The 20,686-nt window shown below is 38.5% G+C and overlaps 1 protein-coding gene across 1 annotated transcript in view; it reads left to right on the top strand.

Moving 5' to 3' along the window:
* Window positions 1-20,686, top strand: part of LOC149254087 (guanine nucleotide-binding protein subunit gamma 3-like) — a 144,732-nt gene that overhangs the window by 98,001 nt on the left and 26,045 nt on the right. The window contains exons 2-4 of the mRNA XM_089456985.1: window positions 2,614-2,666; window positions 2,892-2,936; window positions 3,070-3,120. Coding sequence (XP_089313111.1) covers window positions 2,614-2,666; window positions 2,892-2,936; window positions 3,070-3,120 — 149 coding nt within the window. The remainder of the gene's footprint in view (window positions 1-2,613; window positions 2,667-2,891; window positions 2,937-3,069; window positions 3,121-20,686) is intronic.

The raw sequence follows: 20,686 nt of genomic DNA, 5'->3' as shown, positions 1-20,686 counted from the left end.
ATGGAGAGAAACTCTCTCTCTTGACTCTTGTTCTGTTGGTCCTTTTCCATAGACCTCAACTCTAACTCCATATGCCTAGGATTGAGAAAGGAACTAGTCCATTTAGTGTCTCAATACTCGTAAAAAAATTAAAAAGCCCACTTTTTATATGTTTTCTAGTGTAAATTATGGTTAGGCTATGAAAAAATATGCATTTAATAGCATAGATTACCTTGGACCTCATATTCCCAGGGTTAGGCTCTGCATATATTAATTTGGAATTGCATTTTCAGCCATTGAGAAATTGCTGCAACCTATTTCCTAGCTTGCTCATGTAATATCCTTTGTTTATTTATTGCTTATCATCTTTTTTCCCCAGGAAAAATCGTAATTTTATTACTGAAAACAAAATTACATGTTGTAGATGCTTACAATGCATTCAATCATTCTAGTCTAAACTGGTGTTCACATAGCCAAAAGCATTAACTTCGAAATGGAGATAAGCATTATGCTTTTCTCCATTTCTTCTTTTCTACCTTTTGCCATTCTCCTTGGGATGGAGTGGTTGATACAAGTGCTAGTTGGGATCCTTCATTCTTTCTTTGTTTTTCATTGTCTGAGTTTGAGCTATCAGTTATATGATGACGTTTAGAGCCCCCTGGCTCCTTTTCTTCAGTAATGGTCGCCCGCCTCGAAGAGTGTTCTGGGGTTCCTGAGTCTTCATGATTTACTCCTTCCTTTTCTACGTTGTCTTGTGGGTTATGAGTTTCTTCAGTGGTAAGGGGAGCCATTTCTTCTTCATCCTCTTCATGTTCATCCCTTGGGCTGCTTTCCTGGTTTCTTCTTCCTTCGGGGCACTTTCTAGTTATCGGGACATGTGCTTTGTAAATAACCTGTTTGTCCGCATGTTCGACATCTGAATGTCGTATTCTTGAAATCTAGAAATTGTGTCCAACATTGCTTGTTATGTGTAAGGAGAATATGATTTGGAAATCCTTTGTTGAGATCCACCTCCACACAAATTCTGGCAAAAGTGAAGATTCGTTCTTCAATTCTTTGTGTTTGTCTTAATGTATCTCCCTAAGAGGTTCCCAATGCCTTCAAGCACTTTATGGTGCCAAAAATGTAGGGGGAGATTATGCAATCTAACCCATACTGGCATTCTTGATACCACCATTGTATTGGCATTGAAATCTGGGAACCATGGGGTGACAAAATGTCCCGCAAAACCCCAGAACCATGGGCCTTCTCGCCGTACATATTCATGTTCCTCTGATGATGCAAACTTTATTATGAAAAAGCCCCTGGAGCAGAGGTGAATCTCATAATTTATTGACCAAGTTGTGAGAATCCAGTGAAAAAGATCCACTTGTTTGGGCGAGAAACCATTGACCCTGCATATAACAGCTTGTGATTCATAGGTGGTGCATAGATCTATTTATTGCTTGTCATCATTTATAGGCTATTTTGTTTTTGCTGTCATAAATTTTGCATGTTATAAATCCTGTCATCTAAAAGCCCTAATTTCTAACAGCAATTTGTAATTTAAAGGGAGCATGTGTTTGGGATCTATTTGAGCATTTCTAGGACTACTGAAGCCTTCTAGATTTATCCATAGATATTTTGAAGTCGTTACCTTGAATTATCTTTCATCTTGCCAGAACCCTACCTTATTGAACAATATCCTTGGTTGTTTGATTCAGCAGAACACTGGGAGTGTATTTAGCCTAGGAGGGCTTGGGTTATCTAATCTATGATATCTGTTGGGGAAGCTTCCCTTGCGGGGATAATATCCATCCATAGAATGGGGGAATAGTTATTAAGATGACAGTGGTGATTGATCCCATTGTTGCCCTTGATATATAGTGCTCAGAGAGGCTTTGCACTAAGGTGTTAGATTTTGCAGTAACAAGACACGCCCCAACTCAGGGGTGATCTGCATCTAAGAGAATTGGAGCACTAGAGTCTATGGTTGCATGGAATGTCATTCATTTGCAGCCAGTTGTGTGAATATTACAAACAAGATAAGTGTTTTTATTCACTCTGTTTATCTACCATTAAATGCTGTGCTTTACTGCTGCATTTATCTGTGTTCTGAGTGTTTAGATGTTCCTATGTATGCTTAAATAGTTTGCATTCACACAAAAAAAAATTGCTGGTAGTTGCATGAGCATTTTTGTCATGTTGCACACATGTATTTTTAATTGGTGTCAGAGTATTTAGCTGGGTTTAGTAATGGGGGTGTTACAACATCTGCATACCTGAGTTCAGTATGCAATCTCTTTGAGGTCTTTAATGATGCATTCACTCTGAGGAATTGAGAGACAAATTTCTGCTTTAAAATTCCCCGGCATTAAACATCATACCTGATTTCACCATGCAATTATCCTTGCTCATCCTTTTTACCTTTGCTTTCTATAATAAGGCAATTTATTTGAAATAGTCTAATTCTGATTTTATAGTTTACTTATTTATTTTTTATGGAGGATTGCAAATGAAAAGGTTTCTTGTTGATAAGAAAATTTCCATCAAAATACTTATTATACTGTCCACATAAGTTTTAATAATAATAATAGCTTTATTTATTGTTGATTTGAAGCCTGTTGACTGTGCAAATCTGTTTTGTTTAAACAGGAGGAGTTAATATCCCTTGAAGGTCTTCCACCAGCTTCCATATGCTGCAAAGAGTAAGCTTGATAGACCTGTTTCAAATCCTGGATTTTTTGTTTCAAATATTTATCTGTTATGAGATAAATGTAGCTAAAACTGCTCATCAAAATTCTAATCTATGGCTAATAGCTCTCCTAAGTTTCTTAATTTATGATTTGAGAAAAGAGTGCCAATGAATCTGTATTATCTATGAACATCGTTGGAGCCATTGTATAAGAAGTATTCTTTTCTGTTGTACGCAGGGTTGAAGAATCTGTAAATGCACGTTCAGATCCTTTGCTTCCACGGTACAACCATTCAACTTGGGAACATCTTTCCTAATATATTGTGCTTAACATAAAAATGTACATGGAGTAATTTCTAATTTTTCATATTTTATTTTTTCTCTTAAATATTGATTCTGATCGTTCTCTGTTATAGGAATAGGGTTGGAGAAACTGGAAGGCCCTTTCGGCTCAAACAGATCTTGGAGTAATTCTTTTGGTCCTATCTTCTGAATATATTGCCTTTTATGTTATTCATTCACATCTTCCCATCTACAAGGCTGTCATACTCTATTTTTCAATGTTCGATTTTTGAGTTTGGCAATGTACATTCACTTCCAATGATCATATCTCTATAGGTGATATTAACATTAAACATTTGCAACCGTATAGCCATGATGGTCGACAGTTGTATGCATAAACAGTTTTAGATTGATCTTGGGTATTTTGCAACAACCATTTAGTTCTTATTATGAATTTGTCTTGATAAGAATAAATCTACAGGCAACATAATGGAAGGTCACAAACACTGGATGGTAACCTTGAAATGTAAATACAATAGGCTAGAATTCAAAATGGAAGGTCACAAACACTAGATAGTAACCTTGAAATGTAAATACAATAGGCTAGAATTCAAAGTAGGTATCACACTAAGCTAGCAAAGTTTCAGTGATATTCAATGTTTTCAGTTATTTTCTAAAATCATGAATGGAATTTTATCTGTTGCGTTGTTTTTTAAATATCTGAAAATGCTGCATAGATTAATTCAGAGAACAAAAAATATGTCAATAGTCAGGGTGGTTACAGCATACATACAATAGGGGTGCCAGGAAAGTCCTGGTCTACAAGCTAAAAATGCTAGCATATGATCCGAGTCTCCATATGGATGGACTTCACATCATGACAAAAAGCTTCAAGGTCTACTCGTAGTAGAGCCAAATCTTGCTCAAAGCACTGCAAATCCCCAAGAGTAAGTGGACAAGGAACTGCATTAAATGTAACTTTACAATGATGTTTCCATGGAAAGCCAATTGCAACCAAACTGTATGTGAAAGCAATTCACAGCTGTTCCGGACCATCCATGTGTTCCCTAGGAGGATTCCCTACTATGAGAGTGGAGCTCAAAAAGGGAATGAAATTTAATTTGAAACCAATCCCAAAAAACTTTGGTAGGCTGACATATCCAAAAAACATCTTGAACTGTCTCATCTTCACCACACAATACACATGCTGAATTCTAAGTTACTAGAAATGTCCCTCCCAAACCATAGAAACGCTGTTTGGCATTTCGGAAACAGAAATGGGTACAAAACGGCATGGAAATGAGATATGGAAACGGCATGGAAACGCTTCAGTTTTTGGAAATGCAGGATCCTATTTCTGAAACGTTTCCATTTTTTTGGAAACAGAGGATACTCTTTCTGAAACGTTTCAAGCATTTTTAAGGGTTTTGGATCTGTTTCCAGAGTTTCCTGACTTGGATATGACATTGAATGCCATGTCTCATATGACTTTGTTTGATGAGGAGGCACCAATAATTGCATCTTCAAGTGGACATGGCAGCAATGCTCCCACTCATGGAGAGGATCCAAATGATGATGTGGATCTTAATTACATGGATGAAGACATATTTGATGATATGTAAATGTAATTTATGATGATGTTTTAAACTTTTGAACAATGAACATTGAATACCATAATATGTCATATGATAGTAGACTGCCAGTGATAGTTAATTTCGTAATTTGTACTATGTAGTGTGCATATAGCATTATTAATTTTGGTGATGATGCTGATGATTGAAACTGGAAACAGAAACTTGATGATATGTTGAATGTTATAATAACCACTAATGATGATTACAATGTTTATGCTGAATTGATGATGATTATTTGTTTATGTGGACTTCATGATGATGATTATGTATTTTTAAATATAGAAACTAGATTCTAAAAGATGAATGGTAATATGAAAGTTTTATTTTGTCGTGTATATATTTATATATAAGCCGTTTCCTTGCCATATCGTATCCATATTTTTTGAAAATTTTCCGTATTCGTTACAAACCCTGTTTTCATATCTGTTCTCATATTCGTTTAAGTGAAGCTTAGGCTGAATTTGTAATGCCGACATTGTTCAACCTTTGCTTGGTAAGTAATCCTTGATGAAGCAGTAGCCACCCCAAAACTTTATGTTTAAAATAAACAAATACCTTCCAAATGGATTGATGCCTCCTCAATGATTGTTCTATTGGATTACCAAGCCCCCATTTTTTTCAAGTGGGGCCCATGATCAGATTAGTGCTTAACTAGCTCATAATGATTCTTCATCTCATAGATATAAATAGGATTCCAACTTTTCCGTCTCCAATCCCTCTGAACAAGGTCTTATCCATGCATCTATATAAACAAATTTTTTGAATCATACAAAAATCCTCAGAGACAAACATGTTAGCACCAAGAAGCTTTTGTGTGTAGTTAAGAGTCCTCCATGTGTGCTACTATTGAGTGTGTAGATTACAAAAGTCCTTCCAACAAAACAATACTTTCCTAGGTGTTGGAAATCAGAAGGCTCTAACTTATCATTAGATTTCCATTACATGATTAATTACTTGTGAAACTGTTAGCATTTTCTTATTATGTTTTTCTTTCTTCATCAAGAAATTAACATAAAATATGAAGATCACAGAAGACAATAGAACACAAGATATAAACTCCAAGCCAAGGCAAAACCCCTCCAAGGGGAAAGCCCAAAATAATCTCTTTTTGTTAGAATTAGATCAAATGAGATATCCAAGACCCATATCCACAAAAATTTCCACCTCTTGATGCCAAGTAAAATCATTCTTCTTTCCAGCAGATTGACCATTAAGAAACCAACAATAAGAGATTTACCAAGGCAAATATTCTCCAAACTTCGACCTTTTTCATCTTCTCCATCTTTTTTGCTATATTTCAGACCAAAAACCATCCAAGTGTGCGTGTCCAAATAAGCTCCATCTACCCTTTATTTATATATAGATAAGAGGGGGTGCGAATAGACATCCATTCGGGAAGAGTTGTCTTGACATGTGGGCCGACTTGGAATCTAGAGGGGTTTCTGTCCTAAAATTTACATTTCAAAATTTATTTTCTTTTTCCTTTACAATAGGTCCAAAATAGGACTTTGAATCTTTGACTCAAAAACCTAGAAGCATGAAGAACATGCTTATCTAGAAGAATAATAATATTTTTTTTTCTTTTCTTTTGTTTTTTACATAAAAATACATAATGATACAAATTATGAAGACCAAAATTAGTTACATTCTCCAACACTCCCTCTTAACTAGGGAGGTATTCATAATTGTACACCTTGTACAAAGATATTGTCAAACTGAAGAGTTCTCATAAGAAGAGTCGGATTGGTAAGCCATCTGTAGGCATCAACATTATGACCAACACTGTCATTGAGGCCTAACTTGAAAAGCTCAACTTCATTTGAGAGCATTATGCTGGGAGGCTTTACGCGAGATACCACCCTACCTCTAAGATACATACCCCATTCGAATGTTCACCGAGCATGTCCTTTTAGGACTATTCTTATCTTGGATTTTTAACCCTTAATCCTCAAAGAATATCAATCATTTTCAAGCACTCTTATCTTGGATACTTGTCCTATCCTTAAAGAGTGTTGGTACCTTTCCTTTCTTGGATTGTTTATCCTCAAGGAAACCACAAATGCTTTATCCAATCCTCCACCACTTTCCCTCCATGGCCTCCACTTAGACTTACGACTGTTATTCTTATTCAAGTGCATGACACATGAAGAAGAGAATGCACGTGTGATGTTTATCATCACTCCCTCTCAACCAGAGAGGAGATCATAACCACAAGCTCTCTAGCTTGTTCCCATAAGAGTATCAACTATCTTCATGGAGATAGCTGCATGGTTCCTTCTTTCCTTGGTATCTCTTCCTTCAATCTAGTGACAGGGTTTGGGCTATTCATCTTACATATCACTTTCCTTTCTTTATCATCAATGAAGGAATTATATTGAGCCTTATAAAACTACAAGCCAATCATAGCTCCTTCTGAAAGTGAGCTTCAAGTTATCTTCTCATTTCTGCCTTTTGTTCTCAAGATGATAATGTGAACATCTTGACCACATGATTTCCAAAACCATATATGCAATCCATACAGTTGAACTTGCCTCAACTGTCATCATGTATTCTTGCAATATCCTCCCAGGCAACAAAATAATATGTTAGCTAGATAACCAATAACCAAAATTTTAATATCAAACTTGCCTTAACATGATGGCCTTCTCATTAAAACATCGGTTTACTTGAGTTCTTCGAGATCAACATCCTTTCACATGATCCATCTCCACATGAATGCATTCATTTTAATCTGAGCACCCATGGATCAAACTTGATTACCAAGATACAATATCGTCCATGGAGTTGTTATTGTTAGCTTCCTTTCTTTTCTGCCGGAGGCTAGTATTAATGTTGATTAACGTTGTTATATTTATGCCATGCAATCTTGTGAGAGAGTCTTGATATCTTTCAATACCAAAGCATATCACATTTCTTCTTTAGGACATCATGCATCCATATGGAAAGCTTACCGAGCACATTTTATATTCAACTCTTTTTACAAGATTCTTATAGATATGAACCTTTTTCTGAAGAGTTACTTACAATATGCATATCTTTGCTTTTCATACAATCATCTAGCCACCCCTTTTGAGTGAGCTTGCTTCTTGTACCTGTAACTTTGAATATTTGCATTCCTTCATCCTTCAAGAGTGTTTTTTCCATACTAGATGGAATATACATTAGTCATAATGCTATTACCAAGAATCTTCCAATATGATGATTCTTATAGGATCTTCATGATTCCTCTTTGCAAAATGACTCCTAACATGATGTTAGAAAAATGCTTGGATGAGCAATGCAATATGGTTCCAATTTTCTCATTCTCTTTAAACTAGATGATCTTTCCCAAAGAAAATCAAATAAGTAGATTCTAATTTTTCTACTATCATGTGCTTCTATCTATGATGCCATGCTTCAGAAGAACAAAGACTCTTTTAGAAAATGCAATGATGCATTCTTACTCTTTTTATCATCAATGAATTTGTTAGTATCAATTCCTTCAGGGTCCTCATGGTTCCCTCTTTACATCATGCTCATCATTTTCAATAAATCATTAACAAGCGTAAGAATACTTTGCATTTCCATCCTTCTCGTCTTGCTTTTTTATTATGTAACTGCGATGTTCACTGACAAGTACAACCAAGCACAATATATCAAATACAAGAGCATGATGTCATGTCTGTCAATCTATGCCTTCTTTTTCAGTATATCCATCACAAGCTAGACATGCATATAACAATTGTACATACCTCATAGACAAGATCACATACCTCTGTCTTCCATGATCACCGAAGGTTGCTTCATTCGAACTACATTTTAGTTCCAAATCATTTTGTCCTTCACTTCTTTGTAAGTTCTTCAAGTGTCGATTATTCTCTAACAAAGGTACTTCAGATTTTTCTTTTGCCCTTCATATTAGGGTATAAACCATGGAGATGTTTTGCAAATTCCTTGTTTCTTTAGGGGTTCCCATGTTCATAGATTGGGTCCCTTCCTTTATGTCATAACAGGGTGACTCAAACTCCTTCCTTGCAATGATCTGGACTTTCTTCAAGTGCCAGGACTGATCATCATCCAGTAAATGTACCTTCCATTTACCAAGACCTTTTGATGAACTACTAGCCTCGTGTATTAATACAAGATTGCTTTTTAAAATCTTCATAATACTATCCATCTGTGGCCAAATGATTTAATGCCATAGAACGATGCTTCATATAGTAATGTCATCATTCTGAACATTATTATTATTCGAGTCTTAGAACTGCAAATAGATTGATCCGTTGATGCCATTGAAGTTACGAGCCTTTGAAATATGGGATCATCTTGTAGGTTTGTTATTTGCTACATATATTTCTAATTCTGTAGAGTGTTACCTTTTCTTTATCTCAATAGTCACACTCATAAATACAAGAAGCACCTTTGAGCCACAAAGCATCCTAGAATTTCAATGAAGTGTTAGCCACAGTATAAGTGATGCCGCTATGAGTCATCGTGCCACAAGATCCCGTTCCACAGTTATAAAGAGTAAGCCATACATAATGCATTATGCTATGATGTCATTATGCGATTTTACCACAAAGCAAAATCTATATAAGAGATCCTTTGTAATTGAGTGTGTGACTATAGCATGCCTTTAAGGAATGCGAGTCACTTTGTCACATAATATACTCGAGACTTCTATTTTGAGCTTCGAGCTTCACTGTAATAAGAAAATGCAAATGCGATCTGTGAAGCGACCCATGTATAAATTATATGTGAGCCAACAAGCCGCTTTACAGATTGAGCCACAGGTCCATTAGGTGTAATGATACGTCAAACCATGCATCGAGCCATAGAATAGTATGTGCGATTTTCTGTCCACTATCCGAACCACATTGGTCTATTGTAATGTGAGTTTGAATCAAAGTTTAAATTACAGGTGCAATCCATCGAGCGTAAAATGTTGTTGAAATCCTACCGCATGAATAATTGTGAGAATTCAAGTTGCTAGAATAAAAATATGTGATCCATACCCATTATACGAGTCCATGCCATTATGCTAGAAATATCACAGGTGCCATGTCACGACCTTTGAAATAGATGCGCTAATTATATGCAATGTCCTTGGTCGGTCACAAAGTGGTGTGAGCAACTATAGGTGGGAATAGTGAGCTATAGTATCCAAATGAGCCAATCTTCGCATAAAACTGGGATTAGGGTTTCAAAATCCTTTTCACTCCACTGCAATTCAATAATACTTGGTTACAAAAACCCATACAGAGGAGACTTCAATCATAAGTTAACAAAGTGTGATATTTAGAACCTTGTTCTTCAGCCTTAGCTCTGATACCATGTTGGAAATCAGGAGGTTTTTAACTTAGCATTAGATTTCCATTACATGATTAATTACTTGGGAAAATGTTAGCATTTTGTTATTATGTTTTTCTTTCTTCATCAAGCAATTACCATAAAACATGAAGGTCATAGAAGACAATAGAACACAAGATATAGGTTCCAAGTCAGGGCAAAATCCCTCCAAGGGGAAAGCCCAGAAAAATCTCTTTTTTATAGAATTAGATCAAATGAAATATCCAAGACCCATAACCACAAAACTTTCCACCTCTAGATGCCAAATCAAATCATTCTTCCTTCTAGCAGATTCACTAGTAAGAAAGCAACAATAAGAGATGTATCAAGGTAGATCTTCTCCAAACTTTGGCCTTTTTCATCTTCTCCATCTTTTCTGCGATATTTCAGACCAGAACCATCCAAGTGAGTGTGTCCAAATGAGCTCCATCTACCCTCTATTTATATAGATAAGAGGGGGTGCGAATAGACACGTCCATTGGGGCAGAGCCGTCTTGACATGTAGCCCGACTTAGCATCTAAGGGGGTTTCTGTCCCAAAATTTACATTTAAAACTTTCTTTTTCTTTTACAATAGTTCCAAAATAGGACTCTGACTCAACCTAGAAGCATGAAGAACATGCTTATTTAGAAAACTAATGATAATTTTCTTTTTCTTTTCTTTTGTTTTTTACATAAAAATACATAATGGTACAAATTATGAAGACCGAAACTAGTTACATTCCCCAACACTAGGCAACCTTTTATCTACATAATTTGGCAAGAGACCAATAAGATCCCCTGAACATTGGATTGTCCATATTTGTTAGGAAGCTAGATCCTAGGCTTCAAGTGGACCCTCAAGCTGCCAAGAGGTAAATTCAGAGACTCTTTGTCAAGCAAACCATACCCTCATGAGTGGAATTGAACTTGGCACGACAATTCCTTCACATTATCTACCATATCACAGCTCTTGAAAGGACCTTAAATCCCTCTAGAATGTTAAGTTTGCTGAATTCAGTGATGCAGGAATATCTGCCAACGGTCATACCTTTCTACTAAATGAATGACCTTTTCTGTGGATAAGTGCCAATCCTTAAGCCTTCACATCATGGAACCCAAAACCCGTTTCGAGCTTAGCGTATGGTGCATATGTCCCAAGCTACCAATTAAAGCATCCCTTGCTTGCGCCATAGAAAACTTTAGAGTATGTGCTCCAGAGCGATATGAGCTAATTGGAAAGAGAGTAGACAGAAGGTGTAATACAAATGTCCTGATGCTGATATTCTGTCTACCAATGTAATTTTCCCAGTTAGTTGTCAGACAAGTATGAACCAAGTTAGAAGCTTCTTTTCAAATTTGCCCATGGTCCACCTCCATTAATTTGCAAGAGAAAACTGCATGCTGAACAAGATGCCCAAAACCAAAATGATCACCACATGTTTTATGTATATCCACTTTCAATTCAACTAGTGGGGAGTGCCCTATTGCCCAATAAGAAAAAACTTTGTTTTCTCCTTACTAACAACGTCCCCAACAACTTCTGCAAAGATAGCCAAACATAATATTGTGCCTTCCCCAAAATGTTGGGTCAATTCAGGTTTTAGAGCCAAGTCATTCACAAAGTGGACATTGAAGAGTTGGTCACTACTTGATAAGTATATGCCTCTGATTTGTCCTTGTGTTCTTGCTTCTTCTAGCAGGTAACCAAGAGCATCAACTACAATCACATAGATATGGCACCGACAGGCACCCTTGCAGTATGGAATGCTACAACATGATAGACTGTTTGATAGCATGTTGTTCACACTGAACCTGTGCAGAGAGCTGAGAGAAGAGTATCTCCACGGAATGATGATACATGCATCAAATCCCAACCAATCCAACATGTTGAGGTCTTGAGTATGAACTCCCATTCAATCTATCAAAATCAATCTTCAAAAGGAGGGCCTTTTGGCCAGTCCCCCGATCCTACTCAAGGCCTTCCTAGGTAGTGATAAGATTATCAAGAATAAACCTATGCTTAATAAACCTTGTTTGCTCCTTGCCAACCATTGGGCCCACTAAAAACTAGATCCATGATATTGGTTATATATATATATATATATATATATATATCCAAGTTTATTGAATTCAAAATTGGTATCCTGCTCCCTTAGGTTGAAAACAATATTAACATAGCGTCATATAAACCCCCAATTTAGTCAGCAAACTGTAGACTCTCACATCTACAATCTATAACACAGGAGTTAGTTCATTATCTAGGACCCATGTACTAACACATTTTCATATTAATTCTCTCCTTCTGATGCTATTCTATAAACAACTGTTGCAAAATGATTGCGTCCGAGCTAAAGATTTGCTCTGCAAGAAAAATATGCTGCTCCCTTCTACCTCTGGAAAGCTTCGATCCGGAGAATCGAATTTCTCTGTCGACTCACTTAGAGAAATCGATCTCACTCAAAACTTTGATCTCCTTGGCCCAAGGACTGCGCTGCCTCTGGGGTTTCGAATTGCTGCCAAGGTAGAATTTCAAACCTCCTTCCTTTCTACTCTGAGCTCTTCGGCTTACAATATGTGCTCTGATACCACGTGAAAAAATGATTAACCAATTCCTACTGCAGCAAACTGATGATATTTCTCCTATTTGTTAATTACTTGAACAAATTACGTGCAGTTTTCTACAACAAATATCGAAATACATACACTACAACCTACACAAAATAAATATTGCGGAAACTAAATACTGCACTGGAGAGAAATAAACACACACACATTTACACAGTTGTTTTTGGATCAATGTCCTCGGAAAAACCCATTGTGGGAAAACCAGTGCAACAACTGAGGTTTTTATTATTATGCAGTAGTATTCTGAGTACAAATCATTGGATGCCCAAACTGGCGATCCGATATAGAGAAATATTGGCAAAGAGTTAGCGAGAGAAATCTCACACTATTTCTGGAGATCTGACACTGATCAGGGCTTGGCTGGCTGGCCCCACGCTGCCTCTGCGCAGACCCTGTGTCAATCCTACGCAGCTTTGCATCATAGTCACTGGGCTCTGCGTCACCTCCTCCTCTGATCTCCTATTGTCTGGAAATTCGACCCTCTGGCCCTCCGGTCTCACACCCTGGTTTCTATCCCTAGATCTCGACTCTCCTAGCTGAATTTCAAACTCCCTCTGAAGCTCTGTGCTGCCTTTGCTTGGAACTGCGCTGCCTCTCTAAAATGCTCTATGCCTTCTCTACCTTGCACTCTCTGGATCTGGAAAACTCTCCTTCGGACTACTATCTCTGCCCCTCACTACAAGAAGATCAATCGATCTCACTCCAACAACTCAATGTTGCTACTCTTGAGGAATTCGATCTCTGATCTCTCTCATTTGATGTGTTCTCCAAGTGCCCATTGAACTCCTTATAATCTCTCGTTGGAGCTCCAATGGCCAAGATTAAAACATAATCAACGGTTAAGATTAACTCGGAGTTGATCCCCGTCTTCTAGAAGATTCACACTTGATATAATTAATAACCTTTAATTAACTAGATTTCCTAAGTTTAGACTTAGGGAACCATTTAAAAAAAGATAATTATTTTAATTAAATCATCTCTAGGTGGAATTTTCCCAAACGGTTTCTGGGTATTGGAGAATGCATGTGTCTTAGCCTCTCTGGAAAATCTAAAGGCAATGTTAAACACACATGGGCAACAAGAATAATCTGAAAGATAAAACACGAGAATACATTTTTTATTAACAAGAGATATACATTTATAGTACATGGTTTGACCCTTGGGTTTCACATCCCAAGGTCTCTTGGACTCCTTTTGTCTATTCAGCTTCCACACTAACCCGTTGAGGATTAGGTGTCCAACATTCTCCTCCTTAATTCGAAGGGTTATGTATGAGTCCAAGACGAGAGTTGTAATACAAAATGTGCAAAAATGCATGGTAGCACTAGGCTGAATGTGCTCTCTGAAATGTTGGTATAAAGGGTGGTGGTTTAAGGATGACCCCCAAAACTGGAATGCTTAGTGCAATTCCCGGAACTCTTCCAAAACTAGCAAGAAGTTGAAGTATTCTGCTAGAGGAAGTGCTCCTATTGTTTTGAAGAGGGAAACCTTCAACCAATAAAGGGAGGTCTCACCTTGCATAAAAGGGAGAACTTCAACCTGAAAAGGGAAGTCTCAACCTGTGATGGTTTAAGGATGACCAACAACTTTGGAATGCTTAATGCAATTCATGGAACTCTTCCAATACTGGCAAGAAGATGAAGTCTTCTGCTAGAGGAAGTATTCTCAATTTTGTTCCTGGAATTCTTCCGAAACTGGCAAGAAGCTGAAGTCTTCTGCTAGAGGAAGTGTCCCAGATTACCAACTGAAGGCATGCTCAGGGGCATCTTTGTCTCTAGCTACAACTCTGAAATTGGTGCGACAGGTTGTGGCTCAGGCTCGCTTGATGTGACTTTGAAGCTTGTAGATGACCATTATTTCCCCCCTGTCAGATACAAGGTGAGATGATGGAGAAAACTCAACTACAAGACTGTTCAATATTCTTGAACAAGTTCTAACATGTGTTTGGAATATCTTCTTGGTTGTTGATGCCCATTGCCAAGAAGCGATCCATCCAAGATGAATCTTTGTTCTTGCAGGACGTTTGTTTCTAAAGCATCTGTGTGAAGAATGGGTGGTTTTATGGTAGTGCTTACATGGATGAAGATCAAAACAATGATCTTTTAAATGGCCAACTCAGTCACAGTGTTGGCATTTCACAATTTGTTGTTGTTGTTGCTGCTATGGAAGAGGGGCAGAATCTGGAACACCTGAAGGTGAACTGTCATGAAGGAATCCAGCACTCTGAAACTGAATGGGCTTTGAGTAGTCTGGAATATGAAAGGACAAGTCCTTCTCATATCCAAGACCAATTCTGTGCTTGTTGTGGACAAGCTGTTCCCAAGGTTTGATGATGGGCTTGGGAAGTGCAGACTGAGTTTCTACATCTGCATGTACAATTGCTGTTTTATTGGGTACTAAATCTGAACCAACTGTAACATTATTGACTTGCTTCTGATGGGTTGAAGTCTCAATGTTCTGAACAGAAACATGTTCAGAATGACTCTTCTGTTTTAATTCTTCTTGTTGTAGCTGAGTTTCGAGTTGTAAAAAATCAATTTTCTCTTGTGCATTTTGTAGACAGACCTAAATGTCTGTGAGAGAAACTTTGCTGACTTTTAATGTATCATGAGTAGTAGACAATATGAGAGTTTTGAGGAACTCTAATACTTCATTGATTTTGGCCATTTTTTCTTCAATGTCAGATTTACACCTCAAAAATTGATCACAACTACTATTCAATGCAGAAAAGTAATATCCACTCACAGTACACAGCAATATCCTTCATAAATGTGCAGCAAATGATCAGTGTGCAACCAACAAGCACCAATTACAATCCATTACATAAAAATAAGAGTTTACTCATGACCAGCAACTAAAATTTTCTCCACAAAAGATTACTTTTATTTGTCAAAATAATCACTGCCTTTATACAGCCCACCAAACTCTTCTGCAGTAGTCGAATCAAGGAATCAATGCATATATATGTAGACAAAAAACTATAATGAGTTTTAAATACAATGCCACACTAGGGTAGCGACAACTGCAAACTTGCTTGGATCCTTCAAATACTAGAAAGAGATGCCACAGTAGAAATACCAGTAGTAAATTTCTCTATTAGATCATCCTCAGTGAGATCAAGAACTTCAGGATCAAATACCGATCCATTGTTGTATACAGACAGCACAATTCACTTGAAGCAAAACTCTCGAGGAATTTTATTTGTTTTCCCGGTGTCCTTCTTTGGAATCTGTCTTGATTGTCAAAACCGATGATTTCAAAGGTCCACAGTGCAATCTTTAATTTGCCTTGAGTTCAAATCACCTGAAGAAAATTTGTCAAGAAGCATTATTTTATTTCTTCGAATCCTAATGCTTCTGAAATACGAAAACCAATGATTTTAATGCATGGACTGATATTCAAAACCTCAATTTTAAAGGCTTTGATTTGTCGTCAACCAAAAGTAAAATCCCCATAAAGCTTATAACTTTCTAGAGGCTTAAACAGATTCATTCTATACTCAGAAATTTATTTACAGCTGATACATAGGAATGAGAACGAACTGGAACAACTTCCTTCCTTTATTTCTTTTACACTTAGTATACAATACACACAAAGAGAGGGAACAAATGAACTTGAGAACTTGCCACAATGAGACAACCTCAGAATATCAGTCAAAGATGAAGTTCAAATCAGCTGTTTGACCCAAAATTATCAGCTCCAATAAATGCTACGATATCACTGCTGACAGAGGGATAAAGAGACCATGCTGGTCTGAAATAATGTGTGTAACTCAGCCACTCCTTCCAGCTCAGGTACTCCCTTGATTCAGCCAAGAAAGAGTCCACACAGAGGTATATTTACTCCAACAAATCAACTGTAGTATGAGTCCGTCACCCACACGGTGAATATGATGTCAATACAGAGGGAACTCAGCTTTTGAATCTCCCATAGTCCCACACACAAGTCGGGTGATTAATACGCAGCCCAGGGAATGAATACTTGTCCTGATAATATCACTGAATAGGACCCACAGTCATCACACTTAGCTCTGCTATCGGTACAAAACCTAGGTAACAAAGAAATTCGTCCAGCATTGAGACAAAGAAATGGGTAATTAAGCTGCCTTCAAGAAAGAGTAAATAGAACTATTGTTTCTTCAATCTTCCACCATGATGAGAATAGCCACTCAAAAGTCAGGCTCTAAATTGAACCGTTTTAACCAACGCATAAACAAGGGCTTGAATGCACTGCAACTGGTCTTGAACGCCAAGCAATAGTCCTCACTGATTCTTCATGCGATTGGAATGTACAGCCTGCCCTTTAGTGATGTTACAATGATGAATTTCACGAGCAATTTAGTCGTCGAATACGGCAAACGCTCCCGCCTACCCCTCGTCGAATAGCTTTCGAACACTTCAACCTACCAATAGCTTGGGAATACATAAAACAAACACACCAATAGGTTTGGAACACCCCTTTATGAAGTAATCCCCGTTACTGTGAAAACATATAGATGGACATAGAGAAGCCATAAGTTGCCATAGCCTTCCTTGGCTGCGGAATTATCAGTGATCTGTGCTTACGATAGCCATTTTCAGACTTCGAAAGCTTTACATTTCTGTTCGTACAGTTGAATAGGTATTGCCAATGGTAGACCCTGTATTCTCATGCCCCGAAAGCCATCCCGAAACTAAAATCAAAATGGAAATTGAAAGTTTGTCTCCTCGTACAGACAATCTTCATCTAGCAGTTGAAGCGATTGACACCTCTTCTTCAGTCGTTTCTGCGTCCAGATGAAGAGTCTCCAACTCAATGCGTGGAGGCACCAACCAAATGCAATAGTAAATATTCAGTGCGAGATTGAATTCATAACCACGGCACATAAATTAAACATCTCATAGAGAAGCAACCAATTATCATTCCTTCCGTGAAAATCTGCATTACTCATACCAGTCTATCTGCTCCATCAAAGCCGATGGCCATAGAAAACCAATGCACAGTGACAACGTATCAATTACAATGTTGTGGTATGTAGTCCAGCAAAACACTATGCCAACAACATGCAGATTGATCTGAGTCTGCTACTAAGACAGAGAATCCACAGAGCATTCAATGCACGAGTTCAATCAACCGCGACCAGCATTTTGAAAATCAAAGGCGGTCAATTACACTTTTCGAAAACAACCCTCTACAATGGAACGCTGTTACCAGGTCAGGGCCTGGGATGTCAGTTCTGCAATATGGGCAGAACAGGAAAATAGGCAGAAAAACTGATACAAGGAGTTACAACCAATTTTAGGAATGGTAAAAATAGGGCTGGAAAAATCACAGAGGTTGCAGCTAGAATTTAGCTGAGAAAATATTTATGAAATGCAGAAGTCATGGCAGAAATAACCTGCACAGAAAGGCCATAAAACAAATGGCTCAAATTAATTATGTAGGGCAGGAATACGCCTGCTCTGATACCATGTTAAACACACATGGGCAACAAGAATAATCTGAAAGATAAAACATGAGAATACATTTTTTATTAATAAGAGATATACATTTATAGTACATGGTTTGACTGTTGGGTTTCACATCCCAAGGTCTCTTGGACTCCTTTCGTCTATTCGGCTTCCACACTAACCCATTGAGGATTAGGTGTCCAATAGGCAAGAGCACATCCAATGCTACAGAAATCAACACTCCCTCTTAGCGAGGAATGTGCTCTAGTGCTGCAACCCACTGAAGCATCACTTAGTCTCTACACCATTTCCTGCTGTGCTGCTGATGTCTGGCTCTACTGCTCACCAACTACTGTCCAACTCTAATATGAGATGCATCTGTGCTGTTGCTGGTCTTGTTGTACTGTTGCCAACATTGCATCTGCACTGCAACCCTCTCCAGCCGTTGTTGCTGCAACTGCAACAATTGCAACGGAAAAGCATCCAAAAATACTGAACCAAATGTGTTCAGTATAATGCATTCGTTTTCCAAGGTCTGATTGCTGCTAGCCTCTGGGCTGTCACTGAAGCCTCTGTGCTGCTGCTGACTCTGCTATATGCAAACTGCACTCCTACCAACTATGCTCTATGTTGCTCAGAATCCAACTACTACTAGCTATTGCATCTGTCACTCTGGCACCTGAATGCACCATCTGTCATTGGTTTATCCTACTGCTGCTGATTATGGGCTCTCGTAGCAAGGTCTTGATCCAAGAGGTGGACTCCTCAAGGATCCTGCCCATCATGTATCTCTTTGGGGCTACAACTCCATATCACCCCACCTCACCACTGGAGGCATCTCGACAATCATGGCAAATTCTTTCTCCAATCTGGAGGACATCCTGTCGATCTTAGCAGATGCAGCTTGCTGATCTAGCTTCTCCTCCTTTCCCTTCTTTCTGAGAGGACATTGAGTGCTGTAGTGGCGCATCTCACCAGACCTGAAGCACTTGATCTTTGAAATATCCTTCTTTCTTCTGCACTGCTCCTGTTGCCCCTTTGATGCAACAAGGGCCATGTCCTCCTCTTCCTTCGCTTTCTTCGTCCCACTGCTGCTACTGCCACTGATGGTGGCCTTCACTAGATCATGCCTCATCTCCTCCTGTTGCAAATCAACCCACACATGTTCCCAATCTGGCAGTGTTTCTTTGTCTAGGATACTCTGGACGAAAACTTGCCAATATTCAGAAATGCGATTTAGTGCTAATCATACAAACTCTGTAGGTTGGGGCCCAAATCCTACTGAAGCCAGTTGATCCCGGACATCCTGAAGCCTAGTAAGGAAGGGGTCTATATGCTCCCCTTTCTACATCCTCGTGCACCTCAACTTCTCCTCAAGGTACATCTTCCACTGCTCGGAAGATTCTTCGTACAATGTAGCTAACGCCTTCCACATCTGTCGGGCAGTGTCCTTGCCAGCTATATGGGATACTACATGATCTTGAACCTCGTCGAGAGTCATCCTCTTAGTTTTTGCCATCTCAGCCTTATACTTCTTGAGTGGATTTGCATCGACAGGTACAACTACCACACTATTGACATAAGTTTTGAGATCATGCTCATCTAGAAGGCATGAGATCCTAGCCTTCCAAATCGCATAGTTGGATGCTTCGTCCAACCGATCTTGATCTCTCAACCTAGGTGATGCCATCTCTCCAGAAAAAGTCGAACTACTTCCTCTTCTCCTCTGCGCCGCTGCTACCCAACTATTCACACTCCCTTCTAGAGTGAGAAATCCTGCACACAACTAATGGTGCTCTGCTAGAAAAATTCGAACTTCTTTACTAGAAGCCCTCTGAGGAAGAAATTCCCTTAGTATGTGCTATTCTCTCCTTCTGATGCTATTTTGCCAGCAACTGCTGCAAAATAACTGCGTCCCAGCTAAAGATCTGCTCTGCAAGGAAAATACGCTGCTCTCTTCTACCTTTGGAAAGCTTCGATTTGGAGAATTGAATTTCTCTGTCAACTCACATAGAGAAATTGATCTCACTCAAAACTTCGACCTCCTTGGCCCAAGGACTGCGCTGCCTTTGGGGTTTTGAATTGCTGTCAAGGTAGAATTTCGAACCTCCTCCTTCCTTTCTACTCTGAGCTCTTCGGATTACGATCTGTGCTCTCATACCATGTGAAAAATCGGTTACCTGATTCCTACTGCAGCAAACTGATGATATTTCTCCTATTTGTTAATTACTTGAACAAATTACTTGTAGTTTTCTACAAAAAATATTGAAATACATACACTATAGCCTACACAAAATAAATATTGCGGAAACTAAATACTGCACTGGAGAGAAATAAACACACGCACATTTACACAGTTGTTTTTGGACAATGTCCTCGGAAAAACCCAATGTTGGAAAACCGGTGCAACAACTGAGGGTTTTTATTATTATGCAGTAGTATTCTGAGTACAAATCGTTGGATGCCAAAGCTGGCGATCTAATACAGAGAAATACTGGCAAAGAGTTAGTGAGAGAAATATCACACTATTTCTGGAGATTCGACACTAATTATCGACTAGCTGGCTGGCCCCACGCTGCCTTTGCACAGCTTCTACGTCAATCCTACGTAGCTCTGCGTCACAGTCATTGGGCTCTGTGTCACCTCCTCCTCTGATATCTTGCTGTCTGGAAATTCGACCCTCTGGCCCTCCAGTCTCACACCTCGAATTCTCGCACTAGATCTCGACTCTCCTAGCTGAATTTCGAACTCCCT

This window comes from Pinus tabuliformis, chromosome 7 (genome assembly GCF_031772625.1).
Source record: "Pinus tabuliformis cultivar Carrire ecotype Pingquan chromosome 7, CPIR1, whole genome shotgun sequence".
NCBI lineage: Eukaryota > Viridiplantae > Streptophyta > Pinopsida > Pinales > Pinaceae > Pinus > Pinus tabuliformis.
Note: the sequence above shows the minus strand (reverse complement) of the source record. Positions and strands in the feature narration are given on the sequence as shown.